Here is a 21,208-nt window from a genome sequence, read left to right as displayed (position 1 = left end):
CTGAAATAGGTAAAAGGAGAGGTAAGACAGGAAGACCTCTGCTAGCTTAAACGAGCCAACAAACAACATGACGGACCAACTGACTATATGTAGAAGCACGAGGAACCCATTCTTACAAAGATTTACAGCTCATGGTATTACTAAAAGAAACACAGGCCTGCACCTTTGACTCTTAGATCAGTGTAGACCACAAGCCCACAGCAAGGAGATATAACCTGAGATTAATGAGCGGGAGAGAGAGAGTGTGTCAGTCATCAAAGAGTGTATCATAGCACACTTATAACCAGAGAGCCAGATGCCTTCACGCTGATAACAAGCGGTCATCCCATTGCCTTCAAACATCAAAGGGTGGCAGGAGCTGAGTCGCTCGTTCCCCTCTCTCTTTCTGTGGAATGTATTTCCCTGTTTAGTAGGCGTGAGAAATCTCCATTGGTGTGTGTATAACCTATATATGTGTGTGTGTGTGTGTGTGTGTGTGTGTGTGTGTGTGTGCGTGTGTGTGTGTGTGTGTGTGTTTGTGTGAGTATGTGCTTCGAAGCCTCAGAGGTGACATTCCTCTGTGTCAGAGCAACAGCCTCAAGTTTAAGATAACACAGCCACGGTGATCTAAGGGTGGGAATCGATTCCCCCCGATGGCAGGCGAGGACCTCGGGTCAGGGCTGATGGCTTTACCTTCCGCACGCAACTCGTGAAGCAAAAACACAGTAATTCACCCATAATCATCGCTCAACAACCCTATGGAGAGATATGGAACACACTATGAAGTGTTTCTCAGTATCTTTCATCTATGACAGCTCCAAGTACTCCTGAAAAAGCCTATTCCTGCAGGAACTGTGTTGTCTTTCAGCATTCATCACGGGACATTTACGGGAAGGAAACTTTTGGCAAGTAAAGGCGATGGGGCCCCATCTAGTCCTAGTACTGGTCTGATCTAGTCCTGCAACCACTGAATAAATCTAAGGATCTATTTTAGTGCAAAAAATGCTTTGATAATTGAATTTATACATTTTATAAAGACATTTTCGGCATGAGGGATGTAAACGCTCAATTGGTGATTAAGTAGTTGAGTTTTGCTCAGGAAGACTTGCTTTCTGATAGGTTTGGTTAATGTGTGTGATTGTTGATTGATTGTGAAGAAATCCTTAAACTTGCTCAATTTCTAGGGGTAGTTGTATGCATATTGTTTCAGGAAAAACATTTTTTTTGTGGTAAAACCTGAATGCATCATCATTTCAATATAACCTGCATGCAATTATTTTAATTTTGAATATATAGGAATGGTTTAATAACAAAAGACAGTGAACTACTTCTTTTTCATCAGTTATGTAACAACAGGCTCTCCAGTTTGCTTTATGACCAGCATCCACCCCCTTATATCTGTTAGAGCTCTTGGTGTAGCTGCTGTAGCACCTGCAGGAGACTCCCATGCTGACCTGTGGCTTGGAGGACATCTGGGAATATCATGCATGCCTCCCACAGCTCTACATTCACGCTGTTCAAATAGACCACCGGCTAATTATGGCTTCCCCAGATCCCTGAGCTCAAGAAATAACTACAGACTAAGCCACGGGTATGAGATGTTTTCTTTTGCCCCCTTCACTGTGGTTTAATACTTAACTGGAGATTCAGCAACAAACAATGAAAATAAACTCTATACAATGGCTCAAAGCACGGAGACTAAGGGACATGAGTTCCTTACCAAAAATGTCAGGTATTTAAAACTATTTTGTGTGTAAAATAACCACCCTTGTTTTATTACTTTGTAACTCAACCTCTGGTCATATAGCTGAAATTGACACTGATAATGTATACGCAGACAATGGAGAGGGACACATGATACTTTCATTTCTTTTATTCAAGATATTACCAAATATTTACAACACTCAAAATGTGCAGACTTCTGATCGTTTCAGCATTCTGTGATATCCCAAAAATAAATAACCTTTATTTGAGTGGGGAAAAGGAAATTTGAGTCTGTGTAGAAAAATAAATACAAAATACTTCATTTGCTGTGAAACATTGTCACAGGGAATGTGGAATGAACTGTCATTTTTCTCTCATGTTTCAAAACAGAGCAGTTCCTCAGAGCTCATTTTGTTTTTACAACATTCATAGTCGCAGTGGTCTTTCTTTCTTCATATCCGTCCTGTCTGTCCTAAGTGCTCCCTTGCAAACATTACAGTCCTTGCAATGGGAAATAGTAAAAGGCCCCTCTCCACTGAGGCCTGAAGCACAGCGCCTGGCCCCTTAGCTGTGTGAAGCTTGTTTCAGTCCATCAGATCCACTGGTTCTTCAGTCTGGAAAATCTGTGAAAGAAATGTAAATCTCATTAAGAAAAGAATGCTCTGGTTTTAAAACTGATGGTATAGGCAGTTTTTTACAGCGGTGCAATTCTGGTCGTGACCTATGAGGTAGCCATAAGAAATGTAAACATCTCTATGTATTCCGAAAAGGCCCACATAGTTCACACTTTGAACGTAGCAGCAGCTTTAATTTAGGGTAGATGGTGAAATGTCGTGGCTGTCTACAAATCATGTGTGTAATATTTATATTCAGTATAGAGCAACGTACTTATGTATGTATGTATTTCAGGAGTGGTTTATGCCATACAAATATTTCATCTAAAGTATATTGGAACATTACAGCCACTTTTCATCCGGGTGGTTGTGCGTAAAATGTGCATTTTGGCACAACTCGTTTCCCTGCTAGATGAATATTGAAAGTCAGTCATCTTACCTTTCTGTACTATCCGCAGCAGCCCTGCTAGTGGGTAGTTGTAGACAAGGACCACGAGCCTCCCATTCTCCAGACCGAGAACGCGTAGCTCAGGCGCTCGTGCGCCACGTAGCTGCAGCTGGTCCCTCGCGCATCCAGCTCATCACTCTGCAGAACTTGGCACAGGAAGTCGATGTACCGTCCCGCCAGCTTCAGCGTCTGGATCTTGCTGAGTTTGTCCGAGGGGAGGGTGGGTATGATCTTACGTAAGGACGTGAACGCCTCGTTGAGGGACTGCGTCCGCTGCCGCTCGCGGATGTTGGCCATCACGCGCTGTGTCTGTAGGTCATCGAAGGAGGGCTCGGGGCTGCTGCTGGCTTCGCTGTCACCGCTCCCGGCGCTGCCACCTCCGCTGTCGCAGCTCTTTCTGCATATCTTCTTTCCGGGACTCGGACTCTCTACGTCTCCCTCCTCCTCCTCGTCGTCCGCGCGCCTCCGTGTCGCCCGCCGTTTCCTCGCACCCCTCCGCGGCAGCTGACAGTCGGTCTCCTCCTCGCTGTTCCCTGCACTGTCCATTGGGGAGGTGTCCTCTTCCCGCATAGTCTCTTCCAAACCGTTTCTATGATCTGTAGGAGCGTAATAACCCCTGACGCAAATTTAACGAGCTGGATACAACATCAACAAATACGACAGGTAATGAGAAGTGTGGCCCGAAAAGGGGAGGGTGCGCCAGGGAGAGGGAGAGGTGTCTGCTAGACTGGGACGGCCGGGGCTCTTATAGCGAGTATAGCGGGCAGGAGGATTTTGGGGAGCGCTGTGATTGGGTGAGGAGGGGTGTAACATAATACTGCAGGGGAAGGAGAGTTCTAGCTACAATATCAAACATTGTGTTGACGGCTCCTTAAGGCTGCTTTACACAAGATTGCTCAATGGGTGTATTTAATCACAGGTGTAGATTTGTGCAAATTTGTGCCACCAAATGCATATTGCTGGCTCTCCCTCTTTGATTTATTAAAAATCAAACAGAGCAACTTAAAATATCATTTAACAACAGTATACAATATCATTTTAACAATAGGGCTATTTTTTTTGTGCCATTTTCCAACTTATTTTTAAACGATGATACTGTACTTCAATATGTGTGCACTTCCGTTTACCTTATCCTATTACAAATAAATCAAAGTAACAGAGAACATGACAGAAATTCCCACACAAGCCTGCTGTCTGTTGTAGGCCTCAAGCCTCCCTGCACAGGTCTAGACACGGGCTGAGATGGGAGCAGTGGTGGCGGTGAAAGATATCAGACCTACTGAAACACAGGAGGTTGTCACAGCAGGAGGTCTCTGCTCGTATAAGCAGACCGAGGTGTTTATTTTCCCGTCGGCGGCCCCGCGTTGAGGTATGCGCTTAAATGGGTCTGACTCCCGCAGGGATCTGGACACCGCGGCTCAGGTTTAAAAGACGGGCCGACCCGGGGAGCTCTTTGGGAGGATCCGTGATCACAGCGGGGCCGCTAAAGGCGGTGTACTGCTGGAGCGCAATGCAAACACTAGAGGTGATGAAGACGGACTTGGTAGAGAGAGAGAGAGAGAGCGAAAGAGAGAGAGACAGAGAGAGAGAGAGAGAGAGAGAGAGAGAGAGAGAGAGAGAGAGAGAGAGAGAGAGAGAGAGAGAGAGAGAGATACTCGCACCCAGAGGCTAAACACGCACACATGACCACCCAGCTCTGGGAGTTACCGCTATACAATATCAAAATCCAGCGAGGATACCTCTCCATGTGGCTGAAACTAGATCTGGCAATTTGTGGAGGTGGTCTGTGGTGTGAATTATCTAAAGGAGGCCTCGCCTCTGTCGAGAAGTTTAACACACGAGGAGGTCCGCAGCAGTCCTAGTCTGGTCCCTTAACCTCCACAAGCGCCTTTCGGTCCTGGATCTCCCTGATCAGACTCAATTTACACCTCATTGCTAAAGATAACATCCAACGTCACGCAGAGCTTTAGATTTGCCATTCAAATCCGCTGAATCTTTACTCATTTGCACGTGACACGGTTGATAAGGCTTCAAAAGGCCATTACAAATTTCGGATTTGTTCTCACTTTCCTTTGAGGGAAAGCTGCACTCAGTCACACCTATCAACGGCTGAATGAGGTCAGGTGAGACAGTGCCGCTCTCCAAGGTGCTGAAATAACACCTGGAGCTTCAGTCATCCATAGAAACCTCCCTAAATTGTATATATAGCATATCCTTTAGAAAGTTATTGGTGAAACGTATTGTTTCAAAAATTAACACTTTTAAAATAGCATTGACGTACAATAAAAAAGTGGAAGATTTGGGGTCATTGGTGAAGCATGAACGTATGATCCTAAATATATTTGTCCTTGTTCATTATAACTGTAGATCAAGTAACACATACATTATTGTAGTATATATATTTATTTTAAGGCAGAACATATCCTAAGTCATATATTAAGTCCAATATTTAGAGGCTTGTTGCAAATCTAATAATTTATGTAATTGGCAAAATAATATTCTGATGTAATTGCATACTTTTCTGTATGAGGACTATATTTGAAACGTCGGTACAGTTTCAAATATATGTGGTTTTCTAGATTTCAGAAATGGACCCAAGATGACATGGATGTAGACCTACATGTTGAACAGTTCATCAGCTCGAACAGTTCATTCATAAACGCAAAACAATCTCCAAGGAATAAAGTTCATATTGGACTCTTCTGACTCAGGTGTTCTCCAGCAGGTCCGTCATGAAGGAGATGTAGACGATGGCCAGACGGAGACTGTCGATACGGGACAGTCTCTTCTCGTAGGCGAACGTAGGAACTTTCCTCCTCAGTTCATCAAACGCCTCGTTCAGGCTAAACATCCGCTTCCTTTCCCGCACATTGGCCGCCTGTCGCTGGACCACGGAGATGATCCTCCTCCGTTTGGACTTGCTGTGATGTCCGTGCGCCCCGCGGCTGTAGTACCTCGGCGCGCCCATATCCGCAGTGTGCAATCCGTTTTCCAGGTCGCTCCAGGGCGAGTCGCTCAGCCGCGTCTGGCTGTCCGGGCTGGATGAGTCATCATTATCCACCTGCTGTTTCGGTCCCGACGTGCACTTTTGCGGAAACTCCGTCAGGTTCATGTCGTTGACGAAATCTATTAACGTGGAGTCGACGAAGCGGTCTTGCATCTCCACACTCAGTCCCAAACAGTAGTCTCACGGAGAACACCACTCTGGTATAGCCTGTCTGCTATTCAGTCAAGTGGGAAAGTGACGCCAGTCAAAAGCTTTCAGGACTGGCTGAGAGAAACCAAAACAGAGGAGCATCTCAACAAGTCCAAATGGCTCCAAATCCGGTCAGAGCACAACAGGGTGAGATCCTATTTGGCTGAAGTCCAAGGACCTTTCCTGCTGTTTTAATAAGTCGCCTATACCTCCTCACAGTTTGACATCTTTCATGTCCCCTCTACCTCTAAATTGGGTCCATTTCTAACTTTAGTCGGCCGCTGAGTGGGGTGAATCCAAAGGAGAGAGGCTTAAAAAGGCAGAGAGGACGCCAGAGGACCCTGCCAATTGATGCGCTGTCCTACTGGAGGCCCTTAATGAGTTCCTGAAGAACGGAGGCTCTTGACAGAGGGTCATACAGTCTTGTTTGCACTCTCCCCTCTGCTTCAGGGGCTAAATAATGACACTTTTATCACTTAAACAGGCCAGGAGAAGACCAAATAGAACATTCCCTAACAGTCACTACACCATGCGCTATTCTGTTGCAAATTAAAGCAAATAACTGTCCGTTTCCATGGCAGCACAGAGTCCACACTGCAGGGTCTGCTGAGAGAGCCACTGGTGTAACTGCTTGGACACTATAACAAGCTTTGCATTACTGAGACCAAACTTGTTATTGTTGCTGATGATGACAAAGATGTTGAGAAAGAGTTGAGTGTGATCATTTAAACATGACTTGAATACTATATTCTTTCAGGTTAAAGCTCAGTAACCCATTTATATTGTTCACACTTCTCTGAAAACCAATAATGACACACAATAATACACCATTTCCCACAACTTCAAATGCTTCATTTGTGCAGTATACAGCGCATTTTGCCAGAGTTGAGAGACAGGTAGACATTAACAGTGTTTGTAGTTTTTTCAGTTTGTCTCTATTTGGGGAGGACACCAACTAAAATGTAATTGCATCATACTTCAATGTGGAAGTTTGATGAAGAACACAAACACAAATTTGCCTAATAATTTAATAGGCAGCGAGAAAGGTCACATTTCATACATAAACACAGGTTCTGTCCAGAACAAAAACAGACTCCAGACTTTTAGTCTCTTGGGTTTAAATAACTTACTCAAGGGCAACTCGAGTGGTTTAAGCAGGAGAGACTGTGCTAACAGTTTCTGAATTCAGCTTTTGTAGAGCTGGTGGTGTTAAAGCCCACTTATGATGACAGATGGTTCCAGAGGCATGAGAATCCTCACGTTCAGCTTCACATAACTACACTAACTCTGGAACTTAAAATATTATTACTGTAAAAAATTAAAAAAAACTGATTTATTCAGTTACAAACCTGCTTGTGAATGTCATGTATGTTTATTATGATCAATTAACAAACACTCCTGGATGTTCTCAAACACTGTGCGTAGCTACGTAAGTAATGCACTATCATGTTTATATATCTCAATCAATTCATATGTAATCCACGTCAGCCAGGACAGGCTACATAGTATAATGGCAATTTTATTTATCTATTAGCTCCAACTGCTTTATATTTAAAGTCAAAATATAAAAATATTGGATAGTCATAATCATAAAAACATAGGTAGCAAAAACATAAATAAATATTCACAAGCAAACATCCAACCACACAAAATGAAACACACACATGCGCACGCATGCACACACATACAGTATTTAATATGACGCCTGGGAGAATAAGAAAGGATGCTTTTCAATGTGGACAGAGTTGTGGAGGACCTTAAGTCATCAGTCAGCTCATCCCAGAGAGCAGGACCACAGTATCTGAAGACTGGATCTAATTCTGGACTTCTGCCTGATGACCTCTCAGGTTTAGAACCACCAGACTTTCATCCAGGAGAGCGCTGTTTGCGTATCGTGTGAAACCAGATGTCAATGTTGACTTATTTGTCACACAACTTCCGTACTAAAAACAAAAACATTAGTTATTTTAGCCCAAATCCCATCTTATACTAAACCTTACCAAGTAGTGTTGTTGCCCAAACAGGTTCTGCACTGCAGGGGCTTGTGCAGGCGCACCGATCGCTCGTGTTGCTGGACTTTAGTAGAAAAAAAATAACATCTTGAAAGATATAATGCAAATCGTTGTATGACGTTCTATGTGAATACTTCAGTCTAATAATTTGTCACATGTAATATGCTTACAGCTATGAAGTTTGCATTGCTATCATTTTAGCGAAATGCCTTAACATGTATTTTTAAACATCATTGTTTGGTTAAAGCATTAATTAATTGATTAAATTCTGTGTATAAATGCTCCTGGTAGAGTGAACAAGCTCTAACAGCATTAACGACAGTAACTTTGTGCCTCATCACGCATTCTTGTGTGTTATTCATATACACAAGAGTGTGAGAGCACAAGTGTCTGTCTTGTATACACACTCCAACCTAAGTGTATCTTCTCCATCTCCCTGCGCTGCCTCCTCTTCCTCTCGCTCTCTGTTTTTCCCGGCAGACAGATAAACATGATGGGACATTCCGCCGGTTGTCATGGAAATGCTGAGAAAGCAAAGCTGGGCAGGAGAATATGAGGTAATCTCACCCTGGGGCTGCTGGGTAAATATTGGTCTTAAATAGGAGTAAAACCCCAAAAGAAGCACAACAAACACACACAGAGACATGCACACACCTACAGGGGTTTATCGTCAGAGTGAAGAGTCAGACCTTCAATTACAGACTCATAATGGCCCATTTCCTGCTCTGCTCTGTTATTATTGGTTACACAGAGTGAAATTAATAATAGTTTGTGGTGTGGACTAATTGTTTGTGGAAGTAAACAGAGGAGGTTTGACAGGCAACAACCTCAGTGTCAAACCAAAATGTTGTCAAGATGTCTGGATGTGAAGTGGATTTTCTTCATCTTCGAACAGACTTATTGCTGTGTCTCAAATTATATACTTCTGTATATAATAAACTTTTTTTTCGCTTTACAGAACTGAACTAACTAAGTAACTGATCATATTAATACTGTAAACATGAACTGTTCCTACGAGGATACATTCAGCTTGTCCCTTCCTGGGAGGTCAGGGGTTGTGGTCGACCCAGAACAATACCTCTGCAGCTTGCACTGATTTGCATTTCAACTGAAGTTGCTGGTTGACAGAGCATGCATCCAATAGTGGTCAGGTGCAGTTTATAGATCATATTGGCTACTAGTTGTTGCTTTAGTTGCCCTTTATGATGTCAGAACGCTTTATTAACATTGATAGCAAATTTGTTAACACTTTTCTAATCCGCCATACTTAACAAAAAATAAAGAGTGTTTGAACAATGTGTTTTTTTTGAGTTCATATGTGCGTTCAACAGTGACAAATACGCCAAAATGCACCTGGATGTTGTATTCATAGACGGTCAAAGAGTTGAGTGTAGAACTCTGGACCCCTCTCACCTCAAAGCTCGCTATCTTGGTGACCTAGCGAACGGGGAGGAACCACCAAAACGGCAAGAAAATGGCAGAGATTGCGCCATATTTTCCCCCTTGTTGGAAACACACAAGAAATGGAATTTAAAATCATGTTAATTTCTATCAGTTTTGAATACAATTGTCAATAAGCAACACGATGGCAGGTATTTCGGCGACAGATAACCGCGGTCAAATATTGGTGCTAATGATCTGTCCTACTGCAATATGCCAATTGAAAAAGAGGACTTGGTCAAATGACGCAATCGTCATTTTCGGTGAAGTGTACAACCGCCGTGTTCGATTTGAAACAACACTACACCGTTTAAATTCACGCACTACATCAATCATCAACGTCTGTATGGAACATCATAGCAGCCATCCAATAGTTGATGAGATATTTTCAATGTGGATCAAAGTGGACCGACCGACTGACATTGCCATTCTCAGTGGCTGATAAAAACTGCACATTTCTGCTACAGACAGTTGTTTACATCTATTGTTACATTTTAAATGCAAGCTAGCCCTTAATCCCATAAATTGTAAATGCAATATCTTACAGCACATAGCAGAAAGACCATCTTGACACTAAATCGCTGTTGTATGTTGAGTCCATATATCATTAATACCACATAATACCACAGTAAGATCGAAGTACCGCTAGGCGGCATGGGAGGAACGGCTGTTGGGAACCAGCATTTCACTCATCTCACACAATCATTTAGGGTGGAAAAAAAGTGTGGATTATTAATATGCAAATATTGTTTTTATCACGCTGCTATAGCAGTATATTTATTTTTTTGTAAATATAGAGATCACTGGAGAACAGTATGTGTCCAGTGTGCTGCTCCAGAGCTGCCAGAGTAGTTCTCACCATGTAAATCTGTCTTCCTACTCCTCTTCTGGCTCTGTCCTCAGTGTGCTGTAAGACCACTGCCAAATCTCTCCCACCACCACTGTAAATCTGAAACTAGACGCTTCTCTCTCGTTCTGTTTCTTTCTTTCTGTGTCTCTCTCCTTGACAGTTTTACCCTAATTTTCCTCCCTTGTTTTCATATAAATACAGAACAACATTGGAGTGAGAGTGGAGTAACAACTGGTGACAAATGCTAAGCAGAGGCAGAATAACGTAGTTGTATAGTAACTGCATATACACACTTGTATTTGCTTTGTAAGCCTTGTGTAGTTATATATATACTTATATCAGGGTCTCGCCAATAAAGCAAATTTGTAGTTGAAAATGTGAGAGGGGAGGGGAGTCAGTGGGAAGTAGAAGGAGTGAAGGAGATGAGTTTAACTCCTGACCCATCTTCCTCTTCTTCATTGTGTCACTGGGGCTCTCTTTGCCTTTCTTTCCTTCTCTCTTCACACCCTGACTCATTGGTTCACTTTCAGCCAGTCACGGGGTGTCCACCGGGTGGCCTGTGAAAGGTAGGGTTCATGTGTGTGGAAGTCGGATAAACCCCAATACCACATCATATATCTCTCTCCCCCCTTTCTCCAAACCTTCACCTCCCACTCGCCAAACCTCTGCAAGCGCCTCACCTCCTCCTTTCTAAATGACCCTCTTTCTCTCCAACCTCTTCGCTCTCCCTCTCCACTGCCACACTGAAAACCTCATCTCGTGGCTCCCCCACCCACCGTCACCCGTGTCAGCACCTTGCCTCAAATCGCCCCCCCCCCCCCCCCAGAGTCTGAGTAATGTCTGTGTTTATTTTCTGAACGAAGGTCACCCACTCTCTGCTGTGTATTTTAAGGGTGCCATGTTTCATTTGTTTTAACGCTCATATTCTGAACTCTGGTGTATGCTGACAAGCCTGAAAGAACGAGGAGAGTGATGCCACCACTTGATGATGATGATGATGATGATGATGTAGAGAGGAGCAGTGTGCTTACAGCACGTTGTAATTTCAGGTTCATTCTAATGCCAAACAAGTGTCTTTGTCTGGGTTTTGTTCAAGTGTAAATTATAATCTCTTAAGAGTTCTTTTTCCTCTGTACAGATTGTCTAGAATGTGTTTTTGACTGTTCGGGACACATTATAATTTTTTTCTACACAACACAGTGCCAGAACTGCTTAGAACAAAGGGAATTTGGGAAATATGGGGAAACGTCACACATTCTCATACAAACAATCAAAGAAGCAAAGAAGCTGAATTACAACTTGAGGATTTAGAGTTTCCCAAAACCTTGAGAAACACCTGTTGGAATCATAGCATGTTTAAATGCTCACTTCTCTCACACAGCTTCAAACTGAAAGTGATCAAGAGCTACAGAAAAGCTGTTTTAGATCATAGCAAGACTTAGTAAAACCTCATTGGAAGATCTCTGTGTCTTTCTTTTTATGCTAAACAATTCGTCACATGTAGTCTTTTGTAATTAGCGTTAGTTAGCAGTTTGGGGAGTTTCTTTCATTTTCCCGTCGATAACTTTATAAGTGCTTTTCCAGCAATCAGCTCTCACGTACACTTCATAAGCAGCACTTTGGCCACCCAGGTTTTTCTCCCTTTACTTCTTCTCTCCATCTTGCCCTCTTTCCAATATGGACCTTCAGCTCTGCAGTTTGACAAGTTTGTCATAGAATTAAAAATAATAAATATTTAGTTGTGGTCCTGGGTATTGTTCTGTAAAGTGGCATGAGTTAACATGAGATCATTCTTTCCAGACGCTTACCCTTTTTTTCTCTCACTTTTGGCTTATTTATTTTTCTGTGGTTTGGGAGGTTGTGACTGAAAGTCTGATGATATGCTGTGTGTGTTTCCTCTTCTTGCCCCTCCCCTCATTACTCCCCTCCACATTTCTGCTCTACTCTTGATTTATACACAAAAGGTATATGAAATGGTAGAAATATATTTTTTTTACGTTAGCTTGTTGTTCCACAGTAAATCTGAACTGAGTTGACTACGTGCACGCTTTTATGATTTGGCCTCATTCTTTCAATATTAGCTTTGTCTCTGTGGATGATATTACTATCATAATAGCTGCATACAGTTCAAATTAAAACTATTTTCATTGTTTTCTAACCTTTTGTCTGTATTTCTCCAGTGTTTTAGGTGTAGGAGTTAAGGTTTGGTCTGAAAACCGTCTAGACATCTGTGAGCGTCTAGACATTAACGTCTGGTTACATTGAGCCCCATTAATCTCTCACACACACACATACACACACACACACACACACACACACACACACACACACAGACACAATAAGATGAAAAATCAATTAAATACGATATGAGGACTCATTAATTGCAATGTTCTTTTTGTGTGAAAAAAAGTTATTGAATACTAGATTTAGTATATATGGACAATGTGAATGTGTAAACATCATATAATAACATATATTAATTAGGACTTGTGTGTCACATTTAGTTCTTTGTAAACTATAATTCAACTGATCAAAAATGTGACAAATAAAGCTGATTTTGTTACCCTGCTTCCAGCCTTAATGCTAAACTAAGCTAATTGGCTGTAGATTTGTATTTAAGGCACCACATTTCATCAGAACTGCTTGTCAAATGGTTGAAAAGCTTCGAGAAACCCCTTCACACACACCTTTCTTCAGTCACTATTCGGGGCGCCGTGTGCAACAATTCTGCAACTTTACAAAACAGGAAACCCGACATTCACACCCAAACGGTGAAATGATTAGCCGGCTGTGAGGAGGTAAGAAAGTCAGCAGGGTTTGAACTTCTCTCTAAAAAGTCGCTTTTTGTCATTCTTTTCAACTTTCACTTCCAGCTATACAGACTTCTGCTTTACGACATAGTGGGACGACACCATTTTGTTCTTCTAGCTTAAACTAGTAAATAATTATAGAACATTTGAAAAAGTTTATGTTGTCTCGCAATTAAGGAAAGCTCAATGGAAGGGCTGTCAGTACCCGACTCTGAAAATGCGAAACACCACACACGTACACACGCACGCACACACACACACACACACACACACAAGCAATTGAAATTATGTCACAAGAAACACCCGTCTGTCGTTGCCAGGGTTACTGAGGGGAGGCCGGTGGTGTCGGGTACCAAGGAAACAAACTAACTATGGGAATCCAACTCACCAACCAAAAGCAATGTTTACTTTTGGGGTTAACCGTTTGTGTGCATGAGCTTGTGTGTGTGTGAACCCTGATCCCTTGGGAAAGAGTTGAATGCTGAAGCCCGTCTGACTCTGTGAGCTTACCTGAGGGAGCAGACAAAAAAAGAGATGCAAAGCAGAAGTGCCAAAAATCTCTTAGAAATGCCTTTGAAAATGCCATAAAGAGATTTCATGGATGTCAGTAGGCCTGTGAGAGATGGGACTTGATACGACTCAGCCCTGGCTGGGCCGTGTTGGAGGATATATGGCCACAGTTGCACGGCTCTGACTGGTGGAACACTTAAGGTTTTATGACCTGCTGCCATTTGGGGCTCTGGGACAGTGCAGAGTGCCGACCACATAACTAATTAGGCCTGGCCAACGGGGGTGTGCATGTATGGGGATTTGTGGATTGTGGGTTGAGGATGTGGTGTGTCTGCATGAGTGAGCCAGTGAGTGTGTGGCATGGGTTGTTTTGTGTGTGTGTGTGTGTGTGTGTCTGAACCTGAAGCATTGAGTCAGGGACCCGTTGTTCTCCATAAAGACTTAAGGGGTTCTTTCATGTATGAGCCGACGGGCCCTGGAAACTTTGACACAGGAGATAGAGACACACAGCCAATCTACCCAAATTAACACTTGCACACATCAGAGACCCCTCCTTGAGAGGCACAGAGGTGAATGAAAAGATAGTCTGGCCCGCTTAACAAAAACAACACTCCTTCTATTGTCCCATCTCTCTCACCCTCCCTCTTCTTCTTCTTCTTCTCTCCAGTGAGGATCATGAAGATAAACGACCAAGCCTAGATATGAGAGTCCAGTGGCAGGGGGGTGTCAGAAGTGGAATGTGTGTGAACTGCACACCGCCTTCAATAAATCAGGGAGACAAGTAGGAGGTAGAGAGAAAGCAGCATAGGGGAAGAGGGGGGAGTCAGCGCGAGGGAGTGATAGGAGGAATGACAAGATAAATGAGTGGTGATGGAGGGAGGGAGGGGGTACAGGTGCACATGGGCTGGGGTTGAATCCGGCAAAAGAGTGATAAAGACAGGAGGAGGGGGGGGTCATGGGAGGACAAATGACAATCAACCCTTTAAAGTCCACTTGAACTTTTCAGATCAGTTTTTAAATCTCTTTAGTTTAAGATTACAAGTGTTTGTGTATTTGTACTGTTGAAATAGCACATGGTGAGGTCATTCAGAGCATTCATAATGAGTATGTGGTCACAAGTACATTGGATTTTGAGTTTCTTTGCTGAAGTCTAAAATCTTTGCACATTTCAATGAGTTAGCTCAAATTTTATTTCAGTACCACTTTATGTATTTATAGTTTGTAACAATGTCTTTATAAATGGAAATTTAATTTACCATTAAAGATTAGTCATAAGGCATTGTTAAAAACAACTTTTGGGTTGCATTGATGTAAAAACACTTTGGTAATAATGCTGATATAAATATTGGCAATCCATTAAAAGAGAGCTCCAAATTATCTTGATTGAAAGTTAGATAACTATAACACAAGGTATAAAGTGTTAACTAGCTCGCTTTAGAGGTGCTAGTATGTTTTTTTTAAAACATTGCACAGAGCCAAGCTAGCCGTTTCCAGTCTATATGCTGAGCTAACTGGCTGCAGCTTCACATTTACTGTGCACACATGCAAGCGATATCAATCTTCACATCCAACTCTTTATCAATTGAATAGAAACTTACTAAAAAGCTTTCAAGTCTGCAGTTATGTCATTATTCAAGGTATTAAATTGTAAAATACAGATGTACACAATCAAGTGTGACAGATGAAGATGAGCAAAGTTAATTGCAGCTCCTTATCTGTCCTCTTTAGGCAGCTCCCGATAAGCTCTCCAACTCTTAGCACCTTACAGCTAATGAGACTCCCCACTGAAGTGTGTGTGTGTGTGGGGGGGGGGGGGGGGCAAAGAAAACACTAAGATCTTTAGGACGTCTCTCAGCACTTTATCACCTGACACCAACTGGCCAGTGTTGTGGGAGTGAATATGCATGAAAAACAAATCTTTGTATTAATAATCATTAGAGGGATAGTTTATTCTAATAAATACCGTAATGTTCTAGATGTCAAAAGTGTAGTTTTTTGCAGACCCACTTTGTCTTCAGCTATTTTGAACAAACAACCAATAATATTTTCAAATGATTCTTAATGATTAAAAGAAGCAGGATGAACATTCAAAAATAGAGCTTTTTAATTGGGATGAGAAATGAATAATGTCAATTTCTGTTGATTTTAACCCGAGCTCAGCGGTCTCAGTTGCCTAGTCTTCCTTCTTCGGTATACAAGCAGGAGAAACTGCACAGAGCGGCTACAGAGCAGTAATAACATACATTTCCCTTTTGGCTCTAAAAGTCAATGCAAAGCCCTGTCCTATTTGATCTCAGCACATTGTTTAACAGATGAGTTTGAGAAGTTTCACTCCAGTGTTTTTGTGTCTTGAAGAGGCTTTGCTCCCCCCACAGGTGGTGAGAGAGAGTTGCACTTACAATGAGGACTGATCGGTCGAGTCGGCTTACATCCTCTAGTGTGCTTTTCCGCAAGCTGCTGAAGGTTCTTCTGCAAGCATGACAAGAACTCAGAACCAAACAGAAAACCTGCCTGCTAAAAAAAGTTTAATTGCTAAGGCACGTCTCTCTATTCCTTATCGTCATTAATGTTGTATGACCTCATCACACACACAAAATTTAACCAAATTCCAAATGGAATACGATTATTTATTTCAGCTGTTCAATGTCACTTTCTCTTCTTCTTGGACTTTGGTGGTTCAGGAACATTACTAAAACTAGATGCAACAGCTGAAGCAGTTTCATGTTTCCTCTTTTTGCTTGGCTTGTCACTAAGGTAACCGCTGGAGTCACTGCCGTGGACCTCCATGGTAGAGATTGCAACCTCCTCCTCCTCCTCCTCCTCCTCCTCCTCCTCTTCTTTCACATGTTTTCTCTTCTTCTTTTTCTTCTTCTCTCCAGCTCCATTGACATTTGCTTCAGTGATTGTTCCATTCAGCTCTGATGTTGTGCTGCCATCCACTTGGCAGGAAGGTGTACTTGTCACCTCATCTCTCTCCTCCTTGACTTTGTCTCTCTTCTTTTTCTTCTTCTTGGGGGTGTCTACAGGAGACTCCTCGGTGGGTTCTGTCTCTGGTGGTTCTGGCTGGTCTGCAGGGACGCCCGACTCTAAGCTCTCACCAATAGCCAGCAGCTCTTGTACCCTGAAACAGTCAAGGGTTCAGTTACACCTTTGGAAATATTATGAAAACAGTTAATACAACAACTACATTGTGAGACTAAGAAAAGAAGTCAATGTTAGATTTATAAAGAACCTTATATTTCCCCATAAAAACATCTCTACCCCTCTCTCACTCTCTCCCTCTCTCTCCAAAAGAGAACGCAGATTAGTTTTGTAGCCCGACAATCACCCACACTCACCTGGTCCTGTCCAGCTGCCCTCTGATCAGCAGCACCCCTGCAGTGTCAGCGTCGAGAGCAGTCACATCAAACTCCATCTCCGCTCCGATTCTCGGCCCTGCAGCCCACCAGGTGTTCACAGAAACCAGGCTGGGTTTGGGGATGCTGGCGTTGAAGCAGCCGTGCACCAGGCAGCCCACATGGCTCATTCCTAGTTTATTCACTTTACCCTGGGAAAAGAAACGCAGAAGAAATTAATGACATGCATAAAAGGTGGACCACAGATATACATTCTTCTTAGGTCATTTTCACAAGCCATAGTCCATTTGACTAGTGTGAAATGTATACTTTTGGTTAGTTTTCTCTGTAGTTTGTTTCACAATGCACAAATTAAAGCGCACCAAAACAATACAATTAATTTGCTAAAAAGGTGTGTATGAAGGAGCAGGGCCGAAGAGTTTGCACGGATGTAGTGCACGTGCCGTGAGAGATAGATGGATAGCTAGATATACACATACATACATACGCTTCAGGTAGTTGAAAATGTGAGAGGGAGGGAGTCAGTGGGAAGCAGAAGGAGTGAGGGAGATGAGTTTAACTCCTGACCCATCTTCCCCTTCTTCATTGTGTCACTGGGGCTCACATGTCAAGTAAATAGTTCAGTCAGTTCTCTCGAGTTAATCTGTTGTTTACATGTGTCCATCTCAACAAATGCATGGGCAGGGAGCCTGTGTTTTGGTTCACTTCCAGAAATTGGGTATTATTATGTTCTTTCGAATCAAGCCGCACTAGGGTTCTCTTAGAAACAGTTTGAGACCACGTCTCGTCAGCAGCCTCGGACTAGTTGCTTTGCACCAGACTACAAATACTGCCCAAACGAACCGCACCACAGGTTGATTAAAACAGAGTACCTTTTGGCTTGTTTTCTTGGTTTGCATGGAGTTTATAATGTATTGGCCATACTGTTTCAAAATACCCCAATCATATGCTGCAATTTTCCCATGCACATTTAATCACACACATGAAATGGACTGTACCGCACATACATTTTTGTTACCACAGAGATTGTAAGATATATTTCTCCAAGCCTTGAGCCAAGAGCAACACAACAAGACCATGGGTGTCCATGTCAACAATATGAACTGCAAGCCACTCTGGATAACTGCTGAGTTCAGTAGACGTCAGTCTCACCAGCAGTTTCTGTCCTTTTTCGGGCTGAAAGACAATAAAGTTGGCCTCTACGTCCATGTGGATGTAGCCGCTGTCGTCGTAGATGTTTCCATGGGGACCCACTATCCTGATGTTTTCATAAGCCAGGGGGACTCCCTTTAGACTGAAAGTCAAACAGGTCAAGTTGAATTAGTTTGATACAGAACAAGACGATGCATTATCACATTCATGGTCAAATAAAACATGTGCAAATGTTTGTCAATGCAGTTCCATTTAAAAGAAAGGACAAAAAAACCAACATCTAATTTGCACACAAATTACTTAATTGACAGAACTGAGCCACAGAGGCCATTTGATTACATTAGATCACTTTCATTAGAAATTAAATCCAGTGTGTTTATCTGATATGACCAATAGAGATCAGATGGTGAAGTGTTGGGAGCAGGACAAAGATCCACCAGACTTCTCTTGTGTTTATTTAGTCATCCATGGACCAAGTGGTGAAAATGTAACTTAACCGAGTGAGCGACTAGATAGTTAGAATATTAAAAAGTGTTCATACGAAATGTGATGCAATTCTATAAATTTAACAAAACAGTATACAGTAGTAAAAGTAGCTTCGACTGCTGCAATGATAAATGCTGCAGACACAGTAATGCATCAATAATAATAATAATAATCCAAATATATAGTATTAAACTAACAGGGGGCAGTTTTCTGTACGATTAATATTTGGTTAACTTTTGATACTTTTCAGTGCATTTTGCTTGTATTTAATTACTTTTTACACTGCTGCACACTTACAGTACCGAGTACTTTCTCGCCCACTGCACGTGTCGTTTGACCTCGCGCGCCGGTAGAAAGGGCTCAATTTAGCTGAAGTCGTCAAATTACACGGCGTGTCCGTGTCGTTACCTTTGGGAGAACCGGAGCAGCTCGGCTTCCAGCTCCTCCTGTATACCGGTCCTCTTCTTATTCAGGTACATGGGGGGCAGGGTGACGTGTCTCCGGTGCGCGTTCATGACCAGACACGAGTACGGCGCTGACAGCAGCTCGGAGGCGGCTGCGAACGACGGGATGGCGCACGAGACGACGTCCGCGTCTCTGCCCGGTGTTTCACGGGACATGTTCACATGTTTTGGGTGGTCTTCTGCATGCTCGAGGTTCGCCATGCTGTTTGGGAAGACGGAAGAGGCGCAATTTCCGCTTTGGGAAGGCTCGAAGGCTGTCAAAAGATTTCTTTATATTGCCGCCTGTTGGTCAGGAGGAGAAAATACAGTCGGAACATAATTAAAATAGTGACGCTCCAGCATGAAAGAAAGTCAGCTATTTACCTAATAAATAACAGTTATATTTGCATTAATAAATAAGACGATTTCGACTCAATGTAAAAAAAAAAATTGTATGTAACAATTATTACATGCAACTGCATGATAGTAACCAACACTATGTATAACTCTTTAGTTGGCCTATGTGTGTATACAAAACCCTGCAATGGTTAACTTATTAACTAAAAAACCGAAAAAACAGCTGCATTTTAAATGTTGTATCTTTGATTTGACAAATCTTAATCCATCATGCTGCATTCAAATGTTGTAAAATGAAAGTACTTATATTACTAATGTCTCAGAATTGTATGTAAGTTAGCCGTCAAAGTTATGTTAAATTTTAAAAGTCATTGTGGCCCCAGAGCCAAAAAGTTTGCCGACCCCTGAGTTAGCGTGTAGGCACACAAATAGTTCCCACCCAGCCAACAAGGCAAACCAAGCGACTGCCTCGAAGCACCCCAGAGGCCTGTGAATGCCCCAGGTTCACATAATGATGCGTTTCTTAATAAGATAAGATATCCTTTATTAGTCCCGCAGTGGGGACATTTACAGGATTAAAGCAGAAAAGGGGGTAAAGTGCAAGAGACTAGTAAAAAACAAGTAATATAAATAATAAACAGTAAAATAAAAACAGTAAATAATCCACAATAAATTAATATTATATATGCAGACATAATAACTATTATGACTATTTTGCACAGTGTATTTATATTCCACAGTGGTCTACTGGGAACTCAGCTGGTTGTGCAGCCTGACAGCGGCAGGAAGGAAGGACTTGCAGTACCTTTACTTCCAAGGATGAATCAACCTCGGTTGCATATAATACCATTTTATTCTGTTTAATCAGACATACAAACTGGTAGCATTTAATATTTCATCATAGTGATATTGTACACTTTGCACAGCTATAGGAGGAAGAGAGAGTGAAAATGATCCCAGTAGGGCACAGGTCAATCCAGCAATTCTCCCAGTAAAGTCACTCCTGTAATAAACATTCACAGACAAAAATCTTCTTAGTCTCTTAATTTCCTCACCAACATGCCTTTTGTTAACTGCAGGGTGTGCACCAAGGATGCTGTAAAGCTGTTCAGCTGATAAGAGACGGTCATTGATTTTGTATCCTGTTCTCACCTGCGATGGCACATTAAGATCATTAGGGTGACCTGAGGTGTCAATAATGCATGCACTCTCACACTCTCTCTCTCTTTCTTTCTCATTTCTCTTTTCTCTCTCTCTCACACACACACACACACACACACGCATACACAGTCTAGTGTTACCGGTTTCTGACAGAGCAGCACCACAGGAGGTCACATGATTCAGCATTTCAGACACAAACACACACACACACACACACACACACACACACACACACACACACACACACACACAGACACACACACACACACACACACAGTGCAGATCTTTTGGTCTCTTGGGCGCCATGGCCAACTCCTTACTGATGTCACAGTGATATTGTGACATTGTTTCTGAGTCAGCAAGAGCTACCAGTGGCTTCTGCTGCTGTGCCCCCCCCCCCCCCCCCCCCCCCCACCCCCTCCACACACACGCACGCACACACACACACACACACACACACACACACACACACACACACACACACACACACACACACACACACACACACACACACACAGTGCTTTCTGGAGCAGGCAAACATTATAATGAGGAAGGTAATTGAGCAGCATGATGTTGTCACGGCAACTGTATACCTTCATTAGAGGTCACAGCTGTGTGTCTGTCTGTGTGCATGCATGTGAGTGTTGGTAATACTGGTTATTGTAGGTTGGGAGGTGGTTTGATAGGTAC

The 21,208-nt window shown here is 42.6% G+C and overlaps 3 protein-coding genes across 3 annotated transcripts; all 3 read right to left on the bottom strand.

Annotated features, from left to right (window-relative positions):
- Window positions 1-1,889: 1,889 nt before the first annotated feature.
- On the bottom strand, window positions 1,890-3,432 carry twist1a (twist family bHLH transcription factor 1a). Its single transcript, XM_034545374.1, has 2 exons — window positions 2,737-3,432; window positions 1,890-2,306 (listed from the first exon to the last, which is right to left on the bottom strand). Exon 1 carries the CDS (start codon window positions 3,313-3,315, stop codon window positions 2,764-2,766), a length of 552 nt encoding a protein of 183 aa, XP_034401265.1. The 5' UTR covers window positions 3,316-3,432; the 3' UTR covers window positions 1,890-2,306; window positions 2,737-2,763.
- Window positions 3,433-5,452: 2,020 nt separating this feature from the next.
- On the bottom strand, window positions 5,453-5,905 carry LOC117739170 (fer3-like protein). Its single transcript, XM_034545466.1, has one exon. The coding sequence runs from the start codon at window positions 5,903-5,905 to the stop codon at window positions 5,453-5,455; it is 453 nt and encodes a 150-aa protein (XP_034401357.1).
- A 9,740-nt stretch (window positions 5,906-15,645) lies between these two features.
- Window positions 15,646-19,234, bottom strand: polr1f (RNA polymerase I subunit F). The gene is made up of 4 exons (XM_034546047.1): window positions 18,966-19,234; window positions 18,072-18,213; window positions 16,902-17,110; window positions 15,646-16,684 (listed from the first exon to the last, which is right to left on the bottom strand). The coding sequence occupies exons 1-4, from the start codon at window positions 19,220-19,222 to the stop codon at window positions 16,210-16,212; spliced, it is 1,083 nt and encodes a 360-aa protein (XP_034401938.1). The 5' UTR covers window positions 19,223-19,234; the 3' UTR covers window positions 15,646-16,209.
- Window positions 19,235-21,208: the final 1,974 nt, after the last annotated feature.

This window comes from Cyclopterus lumpus, chromosome 11 (assembly GCF_009769545.1).
Source record: "Cyclopterus lumpus isolate fCycLum1 chromosome 11, fCycLum1.pri, whole genome shotgun sequence".
NCBI lineage: Eukaryota > Metazoa > Chordata > Actinopteri > Perciformes > Cyclopteridae > Cyclopterus > Cyclopterus lumpus.
The sequence above is the reverse complement of the archived record's forward strand: the minus strand, read 5'-3'. Positions and strand labels throughout refer to the sequence as shown.